At 41.1% G+C, this 23,934-nt stretch overlaps 1 protein-coding gene across 1 annotated transcript in view; it reads left to right on the top strand.

The window, feature by feature from the left end:
- Positions 1-23,934, top strand: part of arhgef10 (Rho guanine nucleotide exchange factor (GEF) 10) — a 280,448-nt gene that overhangs the window by 234,547 nt on the left and 21,967 nt on the right. The window contains exons 26-27 of the mRNA XM_060853056.1: positions 8,200-8,342; positions 20,633-20,807. Coding sequence (XP_060709039.1) covers positions 8,200-8,342; positions 20,633-20,807 — 318 coding nt within the window. The remainder of the gene's footprint in view (positions 1-8,199; positions 8,343-20,632; positions 20,808-23,934) is intronic.

Below are 23,934 nucleotides of genomic sequence, written 5' to 3'. Positions count from 1 at the left end.
AGGATTTTAGCCCAAGGTCCTGATGGAGAGAGATGGCATTGCTGGGTCCTGGTAGTTGTAATTTACCCTAGCTCATTAATGTTAGTTGTACTTATTGCTTTCATTGTAGTAAAATTGTGCCTTGTTATGTAAGATGAGTGCCTCTTGTCAAGACTTTCTAATGGTTTATCCTCTACCACTGATAATTAAACAAGTCTTTAGACTCAGTATATTTAATAAGCTTCCGTTCTGCTTTCATATACATTTCCATTCATCTTCCGTTAATCCTTTTGTTATAGTGCTGCACCAGGGGTGGTTTAACCTAATTTTGTTAAATTACAATTACAAGGAGGAAATCATGGGATCACATCAGCAGAACATTAGCCTAGGACTCTGGACACTAGTCTGTATTAACACCAATCATTCAGAAATCAGAGGAACAGCTGTAACAGAGAACATTTTACAATTATAATCAACATTTCAAACTTGCAACTAAGACAGATGGGATTTGAACATGAAAAGAAGAACTTGAGGGTTTTGTGATGTAGTATCCCTACCTCTGGTTGGGTCTCGGAGGGTCGGTGTGGACTGATTAGGCCGAAGGGCCTGTTTCCATACCGTAGAGAATCTAATCTAATTTCATCTCTGAGCCAAGAGCCCCATCTTCAAGAAACACCTGCTCCAGAGATGTGGCATAACATCCCTGAACAGATTGATTAGAAAGTATCTAGAAAGAAAGATTGGTGGCAGCAAACTGCCAAAAACCAGAAGTGACTATTGGTTAGTAGCCAGAGCCCAATATGATAATTCAGCGCCAGTTGCACTATCTCTGTAAAACAATAAACAATTTATAGCCTCTTGCTGAGGGTAAGAAGCAGCTGGATTAATGTGCGGCATGGAGAGAAGCATCTGGGGTAAAAAAAAGCAAGAGGCCATATTTGATGGACAAAACTGAAAGAAGCATGTAATTCTGTGCTTATTATGAGTAATCCACCTCCAGATAATCTAAGGGGTTGAGGGCAAGGACTCAGGAATGGAAGTTCCTTCAGCAGATTTCCACTTCCTTTCTGCATCATCATTTTGATAGTCCACTATCACGTCTATGATTATCAAGATGAACAGAACTTTCCTGGACCTCAGGTGAGAAACTGAAGGAGCGAGGTGATGTTTTTTTCCCAATCATGTTTCAACTGGCAGACTAACTACAAAGGCAGTAGATCAGGACCAGTGCATACTCGATTGTCTACTGTGTCTGATGCTTTGGTCAGTTGGACATTCTCTCCGTGGATGTAGGCATCAGCACAAATGCCTAAGATATATAACATTGAGATGGACTTTTCTAATCTCTCCAAGGTAGCACTGCACGTGCTTGACAGAAGCATGCACATTTTCTGATGCTGCTCCAGAATTAACTTAAGCAATCACCCCCAACCCTCAGTAACTACCCCTGCTGTAAAAAAGCCTCCTACATCTGCCACTGAGAACTCTTTATTACTGTCTCTAATATTGGGGGCCAGTTAGCTCAGTTAGCTGGATGGCTGATTTGCAATGCAGAGTAATGCTAACAGCATAGATTCAGTTCCTGCACCAGCTGAGGTTAATCTCTCCCCTCGCCTGAGGCTTGGTGATCCGCACTTAAACCATCACCACCAATCATCTCTCGCTCTCTGATGAAAGAGCAACCCTATGGTTTGGTAAGAGTATGGCAACTTTACCTTTACCTTACTCATCCCCAATACTGCTCATGCTCAGTAGCCATGTGCCCTAATCATGTGACAACTTCTCCATGTCCATTTGATGTGTGACCAATGATGGGACAGAATAAAGGAAAAAGATTACGTGTTTAGTGGCATGGTGTAAAGACACTAATCTCTCCATCAACATCAGCAAAACTAAGGAACTGGCCACTGACTTCAATAAGGAGAGTGGAGCATCTGCATCAATGGTGCTGAGGTGGAGATGATCGAGAGTGTCAAGTTCCTGAGAGTGATGGTCACTAATTGTCTTTCCTGATCCTCCCATGTCAACACAATGGTCAAGAAAGCACAACAACATCTCTTCGTGCTCAGGAGGTGAAGGAAATTCACATGTCGTCAAGGGCTCCTTTCGATTTTTATAGATGCACCATAGAAAGCATTCTATGTGAATCCACCACAATGTGGTTTGGCAAATGCTGTTACCAAGTCCACAAGAAATTACAGAGAATTGTGAACGCTGTCCAGTCCATCTAGCAGATCAGCCTTCCATCTATTGACTCCGTCTATACTTCCCACTGCCTCAGGAAAACAGCCAATGTAATCAAAGACCCCTCCCACCGCAGTTATACTCTCTGCCATCTTTTTCCATCGGGCGGAAGATATAAATACTTGTAGACATGTACAAATAGATTCAAGAACAATTTCTTCCATGCTGTTGTTAGACTTATGAATGGACCTCAATTTAATGTTGATCTCGCTCTCTATAAACCTCTAGCATTGTATTCTTTGTTCTGTTCTGTTACTCTAATGCACTTTGTATGGTGAGACCTGCCTGTACTGCACACGCAACAAAACCTGTCACTGGCCATAGGTACATGTGACGATAATAAGTCAAACCAAATCAACTCAAATCGAACGTGAACTCCTGGGCCCACTCCCACTCATCTGTCAAACTTTGCAGACTTTTTGGAGTTCAACAAGATGAATCAGAACTAACAGAGAAAAAGTAAAACATCAGGTTGTGACATCAGTGATATTGTTACATGCCAAATATGATTTCTAAACCTATTCGTAGGAGTCTGAAATATTTCTTTTCTCCAGCTCCAAGGACAAAACTTTCCACCACCCTGCCATTATCCAACTCCTTTGGGTGACTGTTGCTCAGGGTCACCTCAAATCTCAGTCCCTCCCTGGAAGTATGCGTTTTTCTCCAAGTGAAGAAAGCAGAGAACTACAAGCATGAGGATCAGATTGTATGGAGTTGATAGAATAACAATTGCAAGTCTATGACTGTGAGACATGAGTATAAGATGGTACAAAAACGAGGGTCACTATTGGTCTTGGCAATTCAGGTGAAGGTGTTAAAAGCTGCTTTGAAAGAGAAGAATGAATGAGTTGTGGGGTGTGTCATCTGAGAATTTCCATGCAGGTGAATACTGGGGAGGTCGGAGTAAGGGGGTTGACAACTGAAAAGTAGGCGTGTCACTCAGCTTTCCTGTCCCTGTGAGGTAGTTGAACCCTCATGACAATGTACCCAGTTCCAAGGTTCCACAATCCAACTGCTCACTTTCTGGGCCATTTCTCTCCTTGCCTGCCTGACTCGAGACACTGGCCCCCTATCACTCTTTCCCCACCAAATCCGCCCCACCACAGGCAACAGCAATTCACTGCAGGATCAGCTTGCACCAGGCTCTCTGAGTAGAGGTAGAAAATGGGAGAATTACAATAGTTTTGTCCCACGTTTCACTACTTTTTGTTGTGTGCTTGATGAAACCTCAAGCATCAAGGTAGAATTCAGCCACTCTGAACCCTGTCAAGGCTTTCTTTGCTAGAAATCCTTCCACAAATAAATGGCAGCTATCATCATGCCCACATTCTGCTCAGGAACCCTGGGAAAATGATGGCTGAGTTTTTAAAAAAAAACATTGCAGTCTGATGCTAAACTTATTATGTTCTTAACCCATTCTTGCCTTCAACACTTCTCTCCCATTAAGAATTTCATCCATATAAATAAATAATTAATGGGTGCATCCACATACATTTTCTGTTACAAACTTACAATTCTTTATAAGGTAACCAAAACAGACACCACCCCACATTAGAATTTTTATTTCTCCCTTTTTTGGCAGTCCCATTGAGTCTGGGGATGAATTTCTTCCACGCTGGTACAGTGAGTCCTGAAGTGACTAAGAGTCCAATGCTGGATCTATGCACCCTGCTACAGATGGGGCACGTGGTTTTTGACGAGGTGGGTGTGTGAGAGGCCCATGTTTTTGCACACTACTTCTGCTGTTTGCACTTGACATCCACCTGGGCCTATCAGAGATGGTTGGCACCTTCCCAAGTGCTCCTTCTCCAGTTTAGGTGGTTGTGCATTCGCTCCCATGAGATGGTGAGGATGTTGCCTCTCTTCACCAAGATTTTGAAGATTTCCTCATACAGCCTAAGAAAGGTGTTGTTAAATTTGAAAAGGTGCAGAGAAGAGTTACAAGGAGTTGCAACCCTCCAGAGATGGAGGATTTGAGTTCTAGGAAGAGGCTGAATAGGCTGGGGCTGTTTTCCCTGGAGGGTCAGAGGCTAAGGGGTGACCTTAAAGAGGTTTATAAAATCATGAGGGGCATGGATGGGATAAACAGCCAAGGTCTTTTTGCCAGGGAAGGGGAGTCCAAAGATACAGGACTTAAGTGTGAGGTAAGATGGGAAAGATATAAAAGGGGGAACTAGGTACCCTTTTCATGCAGGGGACAGATTGTTTATGCAGTGAGCTGCCAGAGGAAGTGGTGGATACTGGTACAATTACAACATTTAAAAGGCATCTGGATGTGTACATGAATAGGAAGGGTTTAGAGGGATATGGACTAAATACTGGCAAATGATTAATTTAGAATACCAGGTTGGCATGAAGGAGTAGGACCAAAGGGTCTGTTTCCGTGCTGTTCAAATCTGTTTCCTCTGCCCTCTTGGTAACCACTTACCATTATGGTACTTTGAGTAGAGAGCTTATTTTGGAGGTGTTGTCTCAGGTATGTGGACAATGTGACCTATGCAATGCAGCTGACTGACAGTAACCAATGCCTCGATTCTGGGATGTTGGCCTGAGCGAAGACACCTATACTGGAGCCCCTGTTCTGCCAGTGGCCTTACGAGATTTTGCTGGTGGTAATGTACTCCCATATTACAATCTTATGTATAATCGCAGTTAAATGGGGGAAGGGTTCAAAATGTGGAGGTTTTGTTATATGGGATGTAAATGGGAATGAAATATTCACCACAGAGAATGTAAAGCCACTGAAAATTCTAAAATGGAAATGAATTATAGTCCACTGTTTGTACTTTGAATTGAACAGAGTTCTTTATGAGGAAGTATAAGTTTCTAGTTAACTTTTACTTCCCATAATTTATACATTTTATGTGGGTTTTGTTGTGGTCTGCAATCTAAGCATGTACAAGTCATCGTATTTATTGTTTTTTGTGGTTTGCAATTGAACTGGGAAAAAATGTCTGCATTGTGGTACAATACTGTAACTCATTCAAGTTACTGGTGACTGTCTATGTACGCAATAATCACAAACAAAATCCCATCGCTGCAAAATCTAAATAGAAGCTAATAAACTAAGTTTTAACACACAATAATTCACCAACTCACTCTGCTGTCAACACTGTATGTTTTGATTTCTTTTCTTAAATGATTTTTAAATGTAGGTTATGTGATTCTTGCCCTAACTTTGAAAGCACCCCTCAAGGCCGGTGAGTTAGTGCGCTACAAATATGCGGTTTGTAAGATTGCCACATTTGGGTCTGTCTTTTTAACTTAAGATAAAATGGAGGAATGAAGGATGTCACATGACAATTTCTGAATTTTGCCTGCAACAAGATTGAGCATCATATGTGGGTCAGGTTGTTTAACTGGGAAGAAGGTGCAAAATGTTTATTTGTGTTAACAATTACATGAGCAGCTATGCTGTCAGTAGACAGACTGTTTAAGTCAGATTTTCACGGAGTTGGCAGGAGTACACTAGAGCTCAAGCTCTTAAAAAATGATTTGTGCAAATGAGTTTTTTTATACAGAGAAGTGTTGATTTTCTTGATTTTCATCTCTTTGATGTTTAAAGAATTTTATGATCTTCTTTTGTCAATGTTTATTTGCACAAGGTTAAGAGGTAACATGTGCATAAAGTTTCTGTTCCTGATGCTTTAATTGTGTGTTTGAAAGTCCACCTTGGAGGATGGTCACCCGAAGATCTGAGACCAAATGTCCCTGAGTGCTGAAGTCTCTCCCGAATGGGAGGGAACATCCCTGCCTGTTGATTGTTGTGCGGTGTCCATTCATCTGTTGTCGTAGCATCTTCTTGGTCTCGCCAATGTACCATGCCTCGGGGCATCCTTGCCTGCAGCGTATGAGATTAGCCAATATTGGCTGAGTCAATTAAGTATCTGCCGCGTACATGGTGAGTGGTGTCCCCATGTGTAATGGTAGTATCCATGTCGACACTCTGACATGTCTTGCAGTGGTTGCCATGACAGGGTTGTACGTGTTGTGGTCGATGTTCTCCTGAAGGCTGGGAAGTTTGCTCTGAACAATGGTCTGATTAGGGTTTGCTGGTTGTTTAAAGGCAAGGAGTGGAGATGTAGGAAAGATATTGGTGAGGTGCTCATCCTCATCGATAATGTGTTGCAGGCTGCAAAGAACATGGCATAGCTTCTCCACTCCTGGGAAGTACTGGACAACGAAGGGTGCCCTATCGATTGCACCCCGTGTCTGTCTCCTCAGCAGTTCAGTACAGTTTCTCGCTGTGGCACATTGGAATTGGCAATCGATGAGTTGAGCATCGTACCCAGTTCTTATGAGGGCATCCTTGAGCACCTTCAGTTGTCCGTTACGTTCCTGTTCTTCTGACCAGATACTGTGTATGTGTAGGGCTCGTCTGTAGGGAATGGCTGTTTCAACATGTTTAGGATGAAAGCTAGAGAAGTGTAGCATCATGAGGCTATCAGTGGGTTTGTGGCAGAATGAGGAGCTGATCCTTGATGGAGATGCATGTGTCCAAGAATGAGACAGTCCATGGTAAGTCTGATGGTGGGAGGAAACTCATTGATATCTCAGTAGTTGTTTCAGTGACTCCTTGCCATGGGTCCAGAGGAAGAAAATGTTGTCAATCGTGTATCGTGTTGGTTGAAAGTCCTGTGCCACTAAGAAGTCTAGTTCAAAACTGGACATGAACATTTTGGGGTGTAAATTAGGTCCCCATGGCTGTTCCGTGTGTCTGGATGAAGAACTGGTTGTCAAAGGAGAAAATGTTGTGGTCGAGGATGAAGCCGATGAGTTGTAGGATGGTGCTCAGAGATTGGCAATTGTTGGTATTGAATACTGAGGCTGTTGCCGCAATGCTGTCATTGTGGAGGGTGCTGGTGTTGAATGCTGAAACGTCCATTGTGACGAGGAATGTTCCCAGTTTGACTTGCCCATGGGTGATGAGTTTCTGTAAGAAATCTGTAGTGTCACAACGGAAGCTGGGGGTCCCCTGTACAGTGGATTTCAAGATACCATTGACCTAGCCGGAGAGATTCTCACATAGGGTCCCATTACCTGATATGATGGGGCGTCCTGATGTATTGGAATATGTATCTTTGGAAGGCAGTGGAAGTTCCCTACGCAAGAAGTACGTGGGATGAGAGCGCATAGGGAACACTGAAGGACTGGATCAAAAGATTGATCAATGTGCTTAGTTCACGGGTGTGTCCTCCTCCACATAGTCTTTCATGTGATGCTGCTTGTCGGTGAGTTTAGTTTTAAAGGTAGATGACAGAAAAATTTATACATTCATCTTTCTTTTTCTCTTAAAAATGTAAAAATAAAATCTAAATGAACCTATAAACAAATATTCTGCAAAGAACAGTTTAGCATTTGACAGATCTCTAGAAAAATCAAAAATGCTATTCTCTTGTGTCTTAATACAGGACATCACAAACAAAAACAAAATCAGAACAAAGATTCTGCGTTCCAAGGAAGAGTCATATCAGACTCAAAACATTAATTTTGTTTCTCTTTCTACAAATGTTGCCAGACCAGCCAAATTTCTCTAGCGCTGTCTGTTTTGGTTCCAGATCTCCAATATCAATAATACTTTGATATTATCAAAATACCTGTAATGCTTGCAGTGCTTTACACAAGGGCGGCACGGTGGCACAGTGGTTAGCTTTGTTGCCTCACAGCGCCAGAGACCGGGGTTCAATTCCCGCCTCAGGCGACTGACTGTGTGGAGTTTGCACATTCTTCCTGTGTCTGAGTGGGGGTGCTCTGGTTTCCTCCCACAGGTGAATTGGCCATGTTAAATTGTTAAGTGTTAAGTGAAGGGGTAAATGTAGGGGAATGGGTCTGGGTGGGTTGCGCTGCATCGAGTCGGTGTGGACTTGTTGGGCCGAAGGGCCTGTTTCCACAATGTAAGTAATCTAATCTAAACCACTTTTTTTTGTGAATGTAGAAACATTTTAAATTTACTTTCTCTCAATTCCTCTGTTGAAGATGGATCTTGGAATGCTGATTCGCCAAAAGTGCTGAAACTTAGTGACCTACCTGTGAAAGTCATCCTTGTGATGGAAGACACGCTCTGGACTGCTTCTGGTGGACAGATTTTCATCATCAGCACAAAGACACATACCGTGGAGGTAGTTAGAAAACTTTCTAATCTATTTTTCTAAAAAAAAAAAATTTTGGGGTGCAACGTTCCAATGAAAAGTTTCTGCTTGACAGTTTCTGCAAGTACCAAGCCAGGAGGTACAGGAGTTGAGCTAAGAGTTGTGTAGTCAATGTGACCCTGTCTTAAGTCACCCCTACAGATTTTTACGACTCTTACAGGTTTTCATTCTTGTGGACCAAAGAAGTTAGAATTTGTCACCTCATCCAAAATAATTGTGCACCTTGGGTGTGTAAAATGTCAGCTGTCCAGTTATGAGTCAATACTTTGCTGAAGGGTTTTATAACTACTTTAGTGGATTGTGAAGGTAAAAACCAAATATTGAGTTATCTAATTCAATTGATAATAATTGGTAGATAATGTGCCAAATAGCCTTCTCTGGGCAACATACCTGAATAATCAGAGCCCAGCTGTCATGAATTTGAGGGAGTCAGTTCATCATCAACAAATCCTCTTTCTTGTGGTCTCCTACAATCTACTATAGCCTGCCTGGTTTTGCATGTTTTCCTCCCCCTTTGTTACTGGACAGAATAATTTGTTGTTTCCTCCCATTTCCCACATTTCAGCAGATAGCTGCCTCGTTCTGTACCTTGTTTATCTCCCCTTGTCCTTGGAAAGAGCAGTAGGCTGCAGGCAGCTTTTCTCAAGTTTGGAGCAATGCTAAAATCCAGTGTGCTCTCAAATTCTGGTCAAGTTCCAATAGTCCTTTCCTTGTTGGGGTTCCAAGACAACAATCCACTCCTGCATAAGCTATCAAGCACCTTCATTTTTGTTTTCGTTGTTTGGGCTGTACACAAGCTATGCTTCATTTGGTCTTTGTACATCTGTGTCATGTTATCCTACCACGCATTCAACCAGCAAGTCTAGCAATTTCTAAGTGAGGGCTGGAATGCAAGGAGAGATCACACTGTTGTTGTAGTTTCTGTGTGTTTCCGCAGCCTTTAAAAACAGTATGAACTGTAAGGGAGCAGGGACTATGAAACCTCAGGCAGAAATATTAAGGCATGTGAATTTTTTAATGCTTCTATTGTAGTTTTGGTGATTTCTAAATTTATCTATAGCTAGCCCAAAGTGTTTTTGTATATGTTTCTTTCTCCACGAATGAATTAGATTCCTTCTACTGCTATTCACTAATGCAGCACAGAAAGAAGGCCATTTGACCCAGCAGCCTTGTGTTTGGTCTTAGAGCAATCCAAGTAATCCCATTCCTCTTATATTTCCCCATAGATCTGCAGTTATTTAACATTCAAGTATTTAGTCAATCCCATTTTGAAAGTTAACTTTAAATCTGCTTCCATTATGCTTTCAAACAGTACATTTTCAACAATCCCAACTCACTGCCTAAGTCTTTTTCGTCATTTTTTTTTCTGGATTTTCTGTCAGTTATGTTAATATGTATCCTCCATTAAGCGGTGGAAACAGTTTCTCAATAAGATGAGTTGTTGCTAGATTTGTTGTTAGTTTTAAATTTGAGATTTTTTTATTAAGCAAAGGTATTAAGGGATATAGGTCAAAGACAGGCATGTGGAGTTAGGCCACGGATCAGCCATGATTTCAGTAAGTGGTGGAACAGTGCGAAGATCTGAATGGCCGACTGTTTTTCCCATGTTCCTACATAATTAATACATCAAAACTGTTCATGGCTTTGAACATGTCTGAAAAACACTTCAAGAGGAGCATGAAATTTGGTCCTGGCAGTGACATTCACATCCTAAGAATGAGCAAAAGAGAAATGATGTAAAATCAACGAGGTAAAAACAATGACTGCAGATGCTGGAAACCAGATTCTGGATCAGTGGTGCTGGAAGAGCACAGCAGTTACTGAGTGTGCAGTTGTCCTGTAAAGTTTGTAAACAATAATACAAGTGTGTTCATGACCTCTCCAGGTGTTTGCCTTTAAGTGTGTTGGGCAAAGGACCTTGTGCAGAATTTTATTGAAGGTAAGGGTTGTCGATTGTCAGAATTGTATGAATGGTACCAGACAGGTTAAAGACCAGAGAGCTAGTCCCACAGCATTGTGATACAATGTGTATCATTATATATCTACCCTGCCCCACTCCGAACCATGGTGAAGGGAGAGGTTGAGAAACCTGGATCTTCTTGGTAACCTCAACCAGTGTGCAAATTGACCACCCCCCCCCCCCCCCCCCCCCCCCCCACCTTCAGGGTCACTCTGTATCACCAACCAGCCATCCAGCCAACTGAACTATCCCCACCACAAAGTGCCACCCTTTTGTCAGATGTGATATTCATATAACTAGAAACATATCCAACTCTTGCTTCAAAAAGTTTGATGACTCTGTGCCCAACTCACAAGCCAGTAGCATGTTCCAGGGTTTCACTATTTGCTTGAAGAGAGAGAAAACATCCTGATGTCTAACCTAGCTCTGATCCAACATGGCTTACAATTGCAACTGTATTGAATTCGAGGGGAACACAATCTGTTCACTCCATTATCTTTTATATCTCAATCAGATCATCCTTAAGTTTGTGTTTCCCTGTACTATAGAATCCTGGCTCTTTTAATGTCTCTTAATAAGGATGTTTTACACTGTGAAGTAGTCTCTTGGAAACTTCTCTATCTCTTCCCTAAAGCCTCATATCAGCCACTGAGGAAGGAGACCAAAACCAGTCAAATAAAGCCTGACCAAAGTTTTATACAAGAGCAAAGTAGCACACTTTGTCTTCAAATCAGCTGGCCTGTCAATGCTTCCCTAGCATTCTATTTGCTCCAATTGTGTCTTTTGATGTTTTAGACAGGTAAGCAACTAGAACACCCAAACCTTTTCCCACCTTTTAATGTTTTCTTTCCTGGGGGTTTTATGTTGCGACTCTGCAATTGGTCAGCTGTCTGATCTTCAGTGCGCCCTTAGGTACACTAAATACTAGTTTGAGATAATCATACAAGATTGTAATGTAGCTCATTTATTTATATTACCAGGAATGGAAATTCTGGTTCCCAGTTGCATTTTCCATGACAATGTCTCAGCCAGTAAAAGTTAACTTGGCAACCAATCAACACCCTTTTCTCCTGTTGTGGAACAAGTTGTGGTTGTTTAAAATTTGGCATTCTTGTGATTGGTCCTGATGAGTGCAAGTTGAAACATTGCTCTCTTTTGATTGATATTGAAGATATAAATAATTGACAAATGAAGCCCTGGCACCATGGGGAAAGCTTTCTCATATGCAGCAAGTGGTTAGGACCTGGAATGCACTACCTGAGTGTGGTGGAAGCAGGGTAAATTGGATTTGAATCATTATATGAAAAGGGAACATTTTCTGCACTATAGGGGAAAAGACAGGAGAGTGGCAGTAGGTGAATTGCTCCTTCACAAGGCCAGCACAGACATAATGGGCCAAATGGCTTTCTTCTGTGTTAAGTTAAAAAGCACACAACACCAGGTTATAGTCCAACAGGTTTAATTGTGTTGGGCGGCACGGTGGCTCAGTGGTTATCACTGCTGCCTCACAGCACCAGGGTCCCAGGTTCAATTCTAACCTTGGCTAACTGTCTGTGTGGAATTTGCACATTCTTCCCATGTCTGCATGGGTTTCCACCGGGTGCTCCGGTTTCCTCCCACAGTCCAAAGATGTGCAAGTCATGTGAATTGGCTGTGCTAAATTGCTCATAGTGTTAGGTGCACTAGTCAGAGGGAAATGGGTGGGTTACTCTTCGGAGGGTCAGTGTAGACTGGTTGGGTCGAATGGCCTGTTTCCACACTGTAGGGAATCTAATCTAATCAATTGGAAGCACACTAGCTTTCGGAGCGCCGCTCTTTCATCAGGTGATTGTCTACTATGTTGTACTTGTTCATTATATTCTACTTATTTATTATTTTTGCTTGAGTGCATAATTGGGCTTGTATTAATGAAAATTTAGGATTTTAATGAATGTGGCTTAATGAGAGCTGTAAACTTACAGGTGTAATCACAGATGGAGACTATCATCAAAAGGGAAAGGAGGGCAATAGAATTGAAGGTTCAAAACCGAGAGGGCACTCTCCCAGTGTAAGTAACTGAGGTGTCTTTCTAGAACCTCTGGTACTCATCCCAGCACAGTTCCCAAGCTCAGTAATGGGCTCTTACTGTAAGTAACACACTCAGTGACTTAACTTTGCAACCCAGACGCCCGGAGTGGTGTAGAATTGTGAAGAGCAAGATGAAATAAGTTCCTTTTTTGGGGGGATAAAAATTAACATATGTTTCTCTTCTTCCTTCATGGGCCCAATTTACAAGTGTAGCGAGGATGTGTAGATAGGGTAACTGGAGGATTTCAAAACTAGGGGGCACATTTTTAGGGTGAGAGGAGAGATATTTAAAAAAGATGTGAGCGCAATTTTTTTACACAGAGCATGCTTCATGTGTGGAATGAAATTCCTGAGGAAATGGTGGATGGGGGCATAGTTACAATGTTTAAGAGACACTTCGAGAAGGACATGAATAGGAAAAGTTTGGATGGAGATGGGCCAGGAGGAGGCGGGGTTGGGATTATATTCAGCATGGATTGGTTGGACCGAATGGTTTGTTTCCGTGCTGTATGACTCTGTTGTCACCGAATGGGCCAATGCATCAGTAGGTTGTATAGGCTGAAACTGTTGTCCTGAGAGTTCTGCAAACATCTTTCGATACCATTGAGCTTGCTTTAAGGTGTGTATAGCCCCGTGCAAGGCTATTCTGCATACTGGATCTTGTTTCGAGTTCATGGATGATCTAGCAGGATTCAAAGGTCTGTAGATTTCTGGTTATTCGCTAACCCTCCCAATCAGTCTTGCCTCGTCCCCTCAGCATTGGCATCAGTGGTCAAAGCCCTTGCCCAGCACTGAGGTTATGCCAAGCATTCCTTGCATTTTTTTTAAGACTCTGAACCCAATTTCCAATCCCACCATGCAGCACTAACCTCAGTCTGACTGATTTAGGGCTGCAGAGACTAAATGTAGGCAAGGCCTTGGAGTTCAAATGACCCAGATCTTGGGCAGAGATCAACCAAGGAGGTTTCCACACTTCCACCTGTACCCCTGTCCTCTTCTTGTACATTCACCACAGCGAAGCCTGAGGCCGACATTAAACAACTCATGAATTGGCATTTCTGTCAAATCCAGCTCAGCACTGCCAAGTCTCGAAAGTATTTTGCAATCTATTCTCTGCCCACTTAATTGTAATCAGTGTGCAAGTGCAGGTTAATGCTGGAGTATTCCATGGTAACTTAGCTGCTAATTGCTCAGGCTTTTACTTTAATTAACTTGAAACAAAGATGCTTCTGTTTGCCTTTCCAGTAAGATAGTGTTGTGTAACTATCACCTCATGTGGTGTTAGGTTGTGAAATTCCACTACCAATATTGAAGCAATGTTTTTGTTGCAATGCCTGAAAGACACCAGTACAGAGAGAGCCTCAAACTTTCATTCAGGACATTGACTTAACTGCTACAGAAGCAGTGATTACAATTACAGCGGTGAGTCAGTGCCACAGTTTGTTCTTGTTCCTGAAACATGTGGGAGTTACTGAGCAAATCTTGCTCTAGCTACAACAAGTAACTGAAGATTGCTTCAAACAGTTTTTGAACTTGATCATAATTATATTAGGATACTGGTAGAAGCAAGAAGAGGTTAATTGTAAGTGTTTGGAGTGTTGGACCGTATACTTTTTCTTTCCAGAAGTACTCGCTTCATTACAATGCAGGAATTAAAAGGGGCAACATTTTCACACAGAGGGTGGTATGTATATGAAATGAAGTGCCAGAGGAAGTGGTTGAGACTGGTACAATTGCAACATTTAAAAGGCACCTGAAAGGGTATATGAATAGGGTTTAGAGGGATATGAGCCAAATGCTGGCAAATGGGATTATATCAATTTAGAATATCTGGTTGGTATGGATGAGTTGGAGCAAAGGGTCTGTTTCCTGTACATTTCTATGACTGTGTGTACATACCTGAATTGTAAGGAGTTCTCTACACTGTCCTGATCAATATTTATCAAGCAATCAACATCACAATTGCGTGCAATTCTGGTCTCCTTCCTATTGGAAAGATGTTGTGAAACTTGAAAGGGTTCAAAAAAGATTTACAAAGATGTTGCCAGGGTTGGAGGATCTGAGCTACAGGGAGAGGCTGAATATGCTGGGGCTGTTTTCCCTGGAGCATCGGAGGCTGAGGGGTGACCTTATAGAGGTTTATAAAATTATGAGGGGCATGGATAGGATAAATAGACAAGGTCTTTTTTCTGGCGTCGGGGAATCCAGAACTAAAGGGCATAGGTTTGGGGTGAGAGGGGAAAGATATAAAAGAGACCTAAGGGGCAACTTTTTCACGCAGAGGGTGGTAAGTGTATGGAATGAGCTGCCAGAGGATGTGGTGGAGACTGGTACAATTGCAACATTTAAGAGGCATTTGGAAGGGTATATGAATAGGAAGAGTTTGGAGGGATATGGGCCGGGTGCTGGCAGATGGGACTAGGTTGGGTTGGGATATCTGGTCGGCATGGACGGGTTGGACCGCAGGGTCTGTTTCCATGCTGTACATCTCTATGACTCTATGACTTAAAACAGATTACCTGGTCATTTAACTCCTTGATGTTTGTGGGAGCTCACTGTGTGCAAATTGATTTGATTACAATATTTCAGAAGCACTTCATTGGTTATAAATACTTTAGAACATCCGGGTGTTTTATTAATGCAAGTTTTTGCACTACACAATTATGTAGTTTATATTGTAAAAACAGAAAATCTTGCAAGTATGCAGCTTCTGGCAGCATTTGTGGAGAGTGAACCAGCATTAAACTGATGACATTTCGTTAGAATTTGAGAAAGTTAAAGATGTAATAGATTTTAAGTTGATTAAACACAGAAAAGTAGAAAAAGAACAGGAGGGAAAGTCTGGGTGAAAAGTTAAAAGAAAAATAGTTAATAGGGCAGAGGAATACAGAGTGAGAATAGGGCAGGTAAAGAAACAAAAACATGGCCACAGGAATTGCTAAGGCCCAAATGATAAGCAGTCACTGTCCAAAAATGAAAACGAGAGAAGTAAGATTTAGCACCAAAACATGCAAAGAAAGGGAAGTAAAGTGGGGGCAGAAATTACGTCCAAAATTGTTAAACTCAGGGTTGTATCTGGTCTCTGAAATACCTAATCAAAAGATAAGGTGGAATTCCTTGCACTTAGCTGAATCTCCTTAGTAACACTGCACCAGGCCAAGAGGTCATTAAAGGTGTGAGGTGCAGATTTAAAAAGACAGGCAATTTGTAGCTCAGGGTCATATTTGCAGACTGAATAGAGGTCTTCTGCAAATGGGTCATCCAGTTTACATTTGGTCTCGCCATTGCTAAGCAGGCCACATGGTGAGCAGCACGTATTGTATATTCAGTTGAAAAAAAGTACATGTAAATTTTTGTTTCACATGGAAGGAGTACTTGTGGCCTGAACGAGAGCATCCTAAAGGGTAGATGTTTAATTTCTTGAGCTTCCATAGGAAGAAGACCGAGTTTATGGGATACTTGAAGAGTGGCCAGGGTATCATTGGGGGAATGGTCCTGTCCTAACACTGTAACATAAGCAGGAAGATATATTTGACAGTGGCAACATGCTGGAGGTGGTTGAAATGGCAATTCATCTTTTAGTTTAATGTAAATACTTAGTTCTTCAGACTTGTTATTGAACCTCTCTGAAACCTGCTACTTAGTGAGGTGCACTGACAGCTAAACTGGTATGTCATGCAAATTATATTGTATGGATTAGAGGTGTTGATATTAATGAGGTTGTTGAACCTAAAATTGTCAAATGACTGTGTGCTTTTAATGGTGCAAGTGAAGAGAAGCATACTTTATTCAATCAGCAGAAATGGAATCAACATAGTGCACCTACACAGCGATAGCAGCCCAGAGTGAGAATTTAATGTTATCCCAGTCACATTACTCTATGGATTTGGAATAATATAGTTTTGTTTCATTTTATTGCAAATGCATGTTAATATTCAAATTATTACTGAAATAATATTTTCTCCTGTCATGAGACCATTGTGTTCTCAACAGTTTCTGTATTCAGTGCCTGTTCCTAGGATTTGACAACCCTGTAGTTTGTCTTATATGAGGAATGATTGTGAAAGAGGTTGTGTTGATGTTGTTTTAGCCCAATGTAATCTTTGGATGAGCAGGTTCCAGTGGAAACAGATGTGACATCCCTGGTTCCTGATATTTGTAAATAGGCCTATTAATTGCACCTATTGCTTTCATAGAATAAAATGTACCTAGTTATCAAAGACAAGCACATCTTCTTGTCAGTCTATCCTCTAGATCGTTAGACCGACCTTTATACTCAGCAACAAAAGGAGGATTAGTGGAGCAAGCTACCCCAGCCACAAGTCAACAAGCGTAGGTATATATTGTCAAAACTGGCAATTTACACTGAGTGGACAACTCTCACTCCTGCCCTCACACCTCAGTATAGATAAGCTGTTAGTTGTGAAGAAACTAAGGAAAAAAAATAGAATATAAGTGGAGAGTTTCTCAAGCGAATCACTGTTTCAAAGTAAGGAAAATAATTTTAATTTCAACTCCTCTTCCAGAAAGAGTTTTCTGTGAGGAATATTTATCTTTGCAATTCAACAGGCATCTGCTGGCGGTCCTAAATCTCAGAGATCCCAGTTAACTGATTCCCAAGATTATAACATTTATATTGTCATTTGTGTTTGACCTACTGTCACCATGATATGTGAATTGAAAAGGAAAAGTTCTTCTCTGGGTGTGAAGTATACATCCCTATTTTTGTATTCAATTTATCTCGTAATAAATAATATTCCATTACCTTTCATTGTACCTTGCTGTGCCTGTATACTACAATTCCATGATGGTTGCACTGGGGCAGCCAGATCCTCTGTATCTCAGACCTCTGCATCTCTGACATGTTTCCTTTGCATTCTTCCTTCCAAAATAGACAATTTCATATTTGCCCACTTTGTGCTCCATTTGCCGAATCTTACAATCTCACTTAACATATCTATATCTTACTGTATTGTCCTTATGTTCCCTTCACAGCTTTTTTTCCTACCTATCCTTATGTCATCAGCAGATTTCTCAAACAGCCCTACTGTTCCTTCATTCCAAGTTATTTGCATAAATTGTGAACAGTTGAGGTCCCACTCCTTGTGGCACCCCATTTACTGTATTTTGTTGACCTGAGAAAGACCATCTTGTATTTACTTTCTGTTTCCTGTTAGTCAGCCGATGCTGTCTTCTTGCCAATACACAATGAGCTTTTATTTCCCGCAACAACCATTGATGTGGAATCTTATTAAATGCCTTCTGGAAATCTAAGTACATGAGGGGCATGGTTAAGGTGAATTGACCAAGTCTTTTCCCCTGGGTGAGTGAGTCCAAAATTAGAGGGCATAGGTTTAAAGTAAGAGGGGAAAGATTTAAAAGGGAGCTATGGGACAACTTTTTCATACAGAGGGTGGTGCGTGTATGCAATGAGTTATCAGAGGAGATGGTGGAGACTGGTACAATTACAACATTTAAAAGGCATCTGAAAGGATATTTGAATCGGGTTTAGCAGAATATGGGCCAAATGTGGAAAATGGAACTATATTTATTCAGGATATCTGGTCGGCCTGGATGAGTTGGACTAAAGTGTCTGTACATCTCAATGGCTCTATATCCACCACTTCCTCTTTATCTCCTGCATGTACTACTACTTCAAAGGACTCCAAATGATTGATCAATGTCATATTTGTTGAAGCGTGGAGTTATTTTGGACAAACAGGTTGAACTGACGCTGAAGAGGGTCATGTGATAAGTTCAAGCTGATTATAACGAAGGGAAACAAGAAGGATATCAGAATTGTTGGAAGGAGATGTAAAGAGAATTTAAAAGAGTTGAAGCATATAATGAGAAGAGACAAGCAGGAATATAAAGGGAAATAATAATGAGTTTCATAAGCATATAAAAAATAATTTAGAACAACTGAGGGATGAAGGGAGAAGTAAAATTTTAGCGATTTAATGTTGTAATGTCTGCTTATCTGTGGTTGCAATCTAGTATCTATTGCCATCTCAAGGAGCAGAACCAGTTTCTCAGATGGCTGACATTAAATTTAGAGTGCAAGAAACGTTCTATATTACTTGCATTGCATTGGCAATCAGGAATTTCAACAAAATTTACATCTTTGTGCCATGCTTTTGCTTCAGTGCCAAACAGTTTTGATTGAAGAGCTTCCCTGGGAAGGGAATTTTTAAAGGGGAATAATATCCAGATGACCTGGAGTTTGTAGCTAACATATTATTACTGCTGTCAGGATCTTTTTTTTTCTTTACCAGTCAGCACATGAGTGCAACATTTATTGCAGATGTTCTCAATGCTACAAAAATGTTTGATTCAACAGTGGCTTTGTTGACTGTCTGTCAATATTTTGGCAATGCTGAGGGAAGAATGTGAGCTATTTGAGGTTGAACTCAAGCCATGAATACATCATGTATCTAAAATACTGCAAATGTATATTTTGCTCAAAAACTAACCACCAGTATAGAGTGAGCGCCTTCATTTTTGAGTGCAAACTAATTTTTGGAGGAGCTCTTCAGTCACTTAATGTTTCGGAATGGTTTCGTCTAGGTTTCAGAAATGACTTGTGTTACATAATCATTGCATACCTCAGAAAAAGGGAGGCATAGCTCTCTACTACTTTGTTTCCTGTTTTAGCAAAGGACTGAGCACATACCAAAGCCCAGGCTCAGAAACACCATTATGTACCTTGATCAGATAACAAAACAATACACACTTACCTTCAGTGGAGTTCCTCATATAATCATTCATGGCAGGATCCTTCCCAGTTGAAGTCGTCTAGTCCAGGCCAAGAACTCCAAAACAACAGGGGAGTGGATTAGCATTGAAACCACACTACCATTACTGACAATAGTTGCTCTGTTCAACAATTTAAGGATTCTGAAGTCATATTGGCAAATGCTGAGAGAATATAGGTGTGTAATAAGAACATAAGGAGTAAGTGCAACAGCTGGCCCTCTAACCATTCAATAAGATCATGAGCTAATTTTTTTGTGGATTCAGCTCCGCTTACCCACCTGCTCACCGTAACCCTTAATTCCTTGTACTGTTCAAAAATGTTTCCGTCATTACCTTTGAAACATCCAAAGACGTGGCCTCAACTGCTTTACTGGGCAGGAAGTTCCACAGATTGGGTAAGCAGGTATGGTGGGTATAGGTGTGAGGTGTGCTGTGAGAATAGGGTGGCAGGAAAATGGCCAAATGCTTAGCATATGTCCGGTTGGGGCATTGTTATATGAGGAATGTCAGGGATGTCCAGTCTTGGGGAGTGGTGAGTAATGGGTCCAGTTCTGTTTGGGTCAGAAGCTGGGGTTGTGGGGAATGGGATGGTGATGGTGTCAGGTGGAGGGCAGGTATGTTTGGTATGAGTGTGCATCACATCAGATCGGGTATGGTACAGGAGTGTGTTGACGCATGATTGCGATCAGCTTTGTAATTGGCCAGGAGTTGGAGCAAGCTTTCACTCCTCTAATTTTTCCTGGATAACTATAGGAAAGATAAGTGAGTCAGAACACTCCAAAATCTCTGATTCTAACTCCAGGATTTGTAATCTTAGGAAGCAACCAGAAATGCCTACTGGACAATTTGGGCCCTTTAGGGGGCCCAAATACAGTTGCCATCTTCAGCTCCAGTGCACATTGGTCTGCATCTTCCTAAATCCCTCCATCTCAACAATAAGTATTTGCATTTGTATGCACACTTAATAGAGTAAAACATCTCAAAATGTCAGGGATATCCTCAAACAAAATTTGACAAAGGTTTTAGGAATGAGTTCTAGAAAAGCCGACTTGTCAAAGAGGTAGTTTCAGGGCATCTTAAAAAAGAGGAAAGAAAAGCAGAGAGACTGGAAGATCCCTGGAAGGAATTCCAGAGCTTAGGACATTGGCAGCTGGTGGTGTAACTAAATTTGGAGACAGAAAAAGTTGAATTGAAAGAACGCAGAGACCTCAAAGTTAGGAAGCTGGAACAAGTTACTTCATATCCCTCTGCTCCTTCAGCTTTTTAACACTCACATCAATGACCAAGCTTTTTGGTATCCTTCCATATATCTCATTGGTGGATTCTGTGTCCATTTGTATCACTCTTGAGACATTTTTCTACTTTGAATGTATATGTTTTTGCAAGGGATTATTTTAACTTGAGTCACTGGATGTGAATTTCTACTTATTATTAAATTTCATTTTATTCAGTGTTCTTCTTTTCACACCTTTTTCAGCAACAGTTTGAGGCTCATCAGGAAGAAGGGATGGTCATCTCACACATGGCTGTGGCTGGTGTTGGAGTCTGGATAGCCTTCCATTCAGGTTCTGCTCTGCGCTTGTTTCACACAGAGACACTTGAGCATCTTCAAGATATCAACATTGCCACTCCTATCCATAACATGATAGCAGGTATGCGAGCACCCCAGAAAGGTACGCCTGCCCATTGGTGAACAAAGAGTCAGCAACATCTCAGTATTATATATGGTTAACAGTTCATTTGAAGTTAAATTTTAGTTAACTATGGAATATCGGTGTTCTACACCATGCCTGGGATTTTGTCAGTGCTCTGGAGATTGTCTAAGGGCAGAACAGCTCATGCCAGTGGAAAGCATAAGGCAGAAATCCAAATGCCACATAACATTCCCAAAAGCGGGAATGGCACCAGCTTGCTAAAACCAGAGAAAGGCAGCCAATTAACGAATCCAGTTAACTGATCAATTAGCAAACATTTTATGTTTCTACCACATTTTACTGGTGTCGAGAGAGCCTTCTACCTCGACAAAAGGCTGACAAGCAAATTAAAGCAGCCAGACAATGGCTTCTAGGCCTGTATGCCTGGTACTGATAAATTAAAACAATTCCTTGCTCATTTCTTGAGAGTCATGCAGCATGGCCGTGCTCTCTCTCCTTTTTCCTGCAGATTCAGCAGCAGCAAACTTTAACTGTGGTGCTGCTGAGCAACTGAGCCTCTGACAGCTCAGTGAGACAAGGCATCATCTTTAATTGGTTCTTTGTTGACCATTGCCACCGGTAAAATAGCCACTGCAATCCTGGTGTTTCCTGGCAATGGCTTAGTTCACTTCCAGATAGCAGGCATTCACTGCTGCAACTGAATGCCAGCCTTTGTGTCTTCGGTGTTCTCTAGTGAGCTAGAACAAATCTCTTGGCAAAAAAAATTTGTACTTTCCTTCTCTACTGATTTGGATTAGCGTGTCTGAGGTTTAGCAACTAACTGTATTATTGTGAACCCCATACTATGTGATCAATTGGCTCTCCACGTGTTCTCCCCATCAAGAAAGAAGCACAATCTAACACATTTCCAGACTACTACATCAAAACCAAACCTATTTAAATATTTATTCACAGATTGAGAAATATTAACACAAAGTGCAAATGAAGCACCATTGTAAAGCTTACACAATTTAACTGCTTTAAACAAAATCAAGACTAACGTTAGGTTTTTCTTCTTGCTGGAGAGCCCACTGGAGTAGCCTGTGATTTTCCAGTCTGTTAAATTAAATAAGACAAAGATGATAAGCCGGTGTTTGTAAAAACAAAAACTGTTGGTTGAAATCTGACTTCCAATAAGCATTTCTTTGAAATTGGATCTTTTGGTCATTTCTGTGAGAGGATGGCTCAGTCGTCTTCATTATTCACGTGGCTTGCTAATAGAGATTCTGGGGAAGTTAATAAGGTGCCACCTAATCAATATCAAAACCAAGTTTAAAACATTTTGACAAAGGTGTGAAGGCTTGAATTGCTGACTTCCTTTCTTCATTTCTTCTGGGGTATGAGCATTGTAGGTAGAGCAAGTAATTATTACTGCTTTATAGGTGTCCTTGAGAAGCTGGTTTTGAGCCACCTTTTTAAAACTGCTGCAATAAAAGCACACCCATTGTTAAGGTATGGAATTGTGTGATTTTGATCCATTTAAGAAGAAGAAACTGTGACGTTGTCTCCATTTTAAAATCTGTGACTTAGAGGTGAATATGGAAGTGATCATAGATTTCTACAGCACAGAAAGAGGCCCTTCAGCCCATCTTTTCCATGCAGGTCATCAATGGTCTAGCTATTCTAATCCAATTTTTTAGAACTTGGCCAGTAGCCTTCTATGATGAAACATTTGAAGTGTTCATCTAAATATTTCTTTAACATTGTGATATACCAGCTCTACCATCCCATGGATGAAAACTAACTTCCTGCAATCCCTTCTATGCTAGGTGCCACTTCCCTTAAACGTATGGCCCCTAATTATTGACCTCTCTACTTAAATATTTCTTCTCATCTACACTGTGCATGTCTCTCATAATTTTGTACACTTCAGTCATGTCTCCCCACCCAGCCTTCTCAAAGGTAAAAGGAAACCTCAAAATATCTAAGAGCTATTTACATAAACATTTGAAACATCATATCATACAAGACGATGGGCCAAGTGATGGAAAATGGGATTAAAATAAATGGATGCTCAATGACTGGCATAGACACAGTGGCCCAACCGGCCTCTAACTGTACTGTAAGGCTTCTATGATTCTATCATAGCCTTTGAAGAAAATCCGAATGGCAGCTCCAACAGGAAAAGAAAAATGTAAGGAAGTTTCTTTCTCTGAGGATGTTACTCCCATGTAGAAGTCACCAGGCTGAGAACATCCAAGTTGCTGATTCATGTCTTTATCCATAGTTATTGTCAAAAAGGGTGGCACTGGAAAAGTAGGTCAGGCAGTATCCGAGGAACAGGATGTTTCGGGCATAAGCCCTTCATCAGGAATGTGATAAAGGCTAATGCCTGAAATGTAGAGTCTCTTGCTCCTAGGATGCTGCCTGACCCGCTGTGCTTTTCCAGCGCCACCTTTTTCGACTCTGACTGTCCAGCATCTGCAGTCCTCACTTTCCATGGAATGTGCTGCAAAAGGGCAGAGAGTGGAACGCAACAAAAAATGCCCTAAAATATAGACAGTGAATGGTGCCATCAGAATCTATGAGGAAGTAGCAAATAGTTAATGAAATAACGTGAGCCCATCCACCCCTTTATATACACAGGATATTCACTCGCCTATTGTATAGGATGTGTATTGACGCCCATTAACACAGCTGCAGTTCTCTTTGCTATTGTGATGGTCAGCCTTGAACTTTCCATTTCCTTCACAACTGTGGAACTTCTTGATAAATTCAACCTTTCTTTACCTGCTTTAGCCAGCTAATGTTTTAGTCATGAATGCGTTATTTGGCTTCTGATCGAAATGAAGCCTGGCTGTATAATTTTTATAGGACTAATTTTCATACATTTTCATGTGTTGTCAGAGAATTGAGTGGTTTTCAAAGTTTCAGTGAGAAATACTGTACCAAAGAAATTTTTGTTATTTTTGATCAGTATGATTCTTTTTTATTTTACTAATTAGATTTTCATGGAACAGAGTTTAATCACTTTCATCACCAAATGAAATCACACAATAACTTTGAAGCCTGCTTTGTTTTTTGTTTCCCTTTCCTACATTTCCAAAAACATGTCAGGTTTTGACTAGCTAGTGAATTCTTTCTT

Source organism: Hemiscyllium ocellatum, chromosome 3, assembly GCF_020745735.1.
Source record: "Hemiscyllium ocellatum isolate sHemOce1 chromosome 3, sHemOce1.pat.X.cur, whole genome shotgun sequence".
Lineage (NCBI taxonomy): Eukaryota > Metazoa > Chordata > Chondrichthyes > Orectolobiformes > Hemiscylliidae > Hemiscyllium > Hemiscyllium ocellatum.
This window is presented reverse-complemented; position numbering and strand designations above follow the sequence as displayed.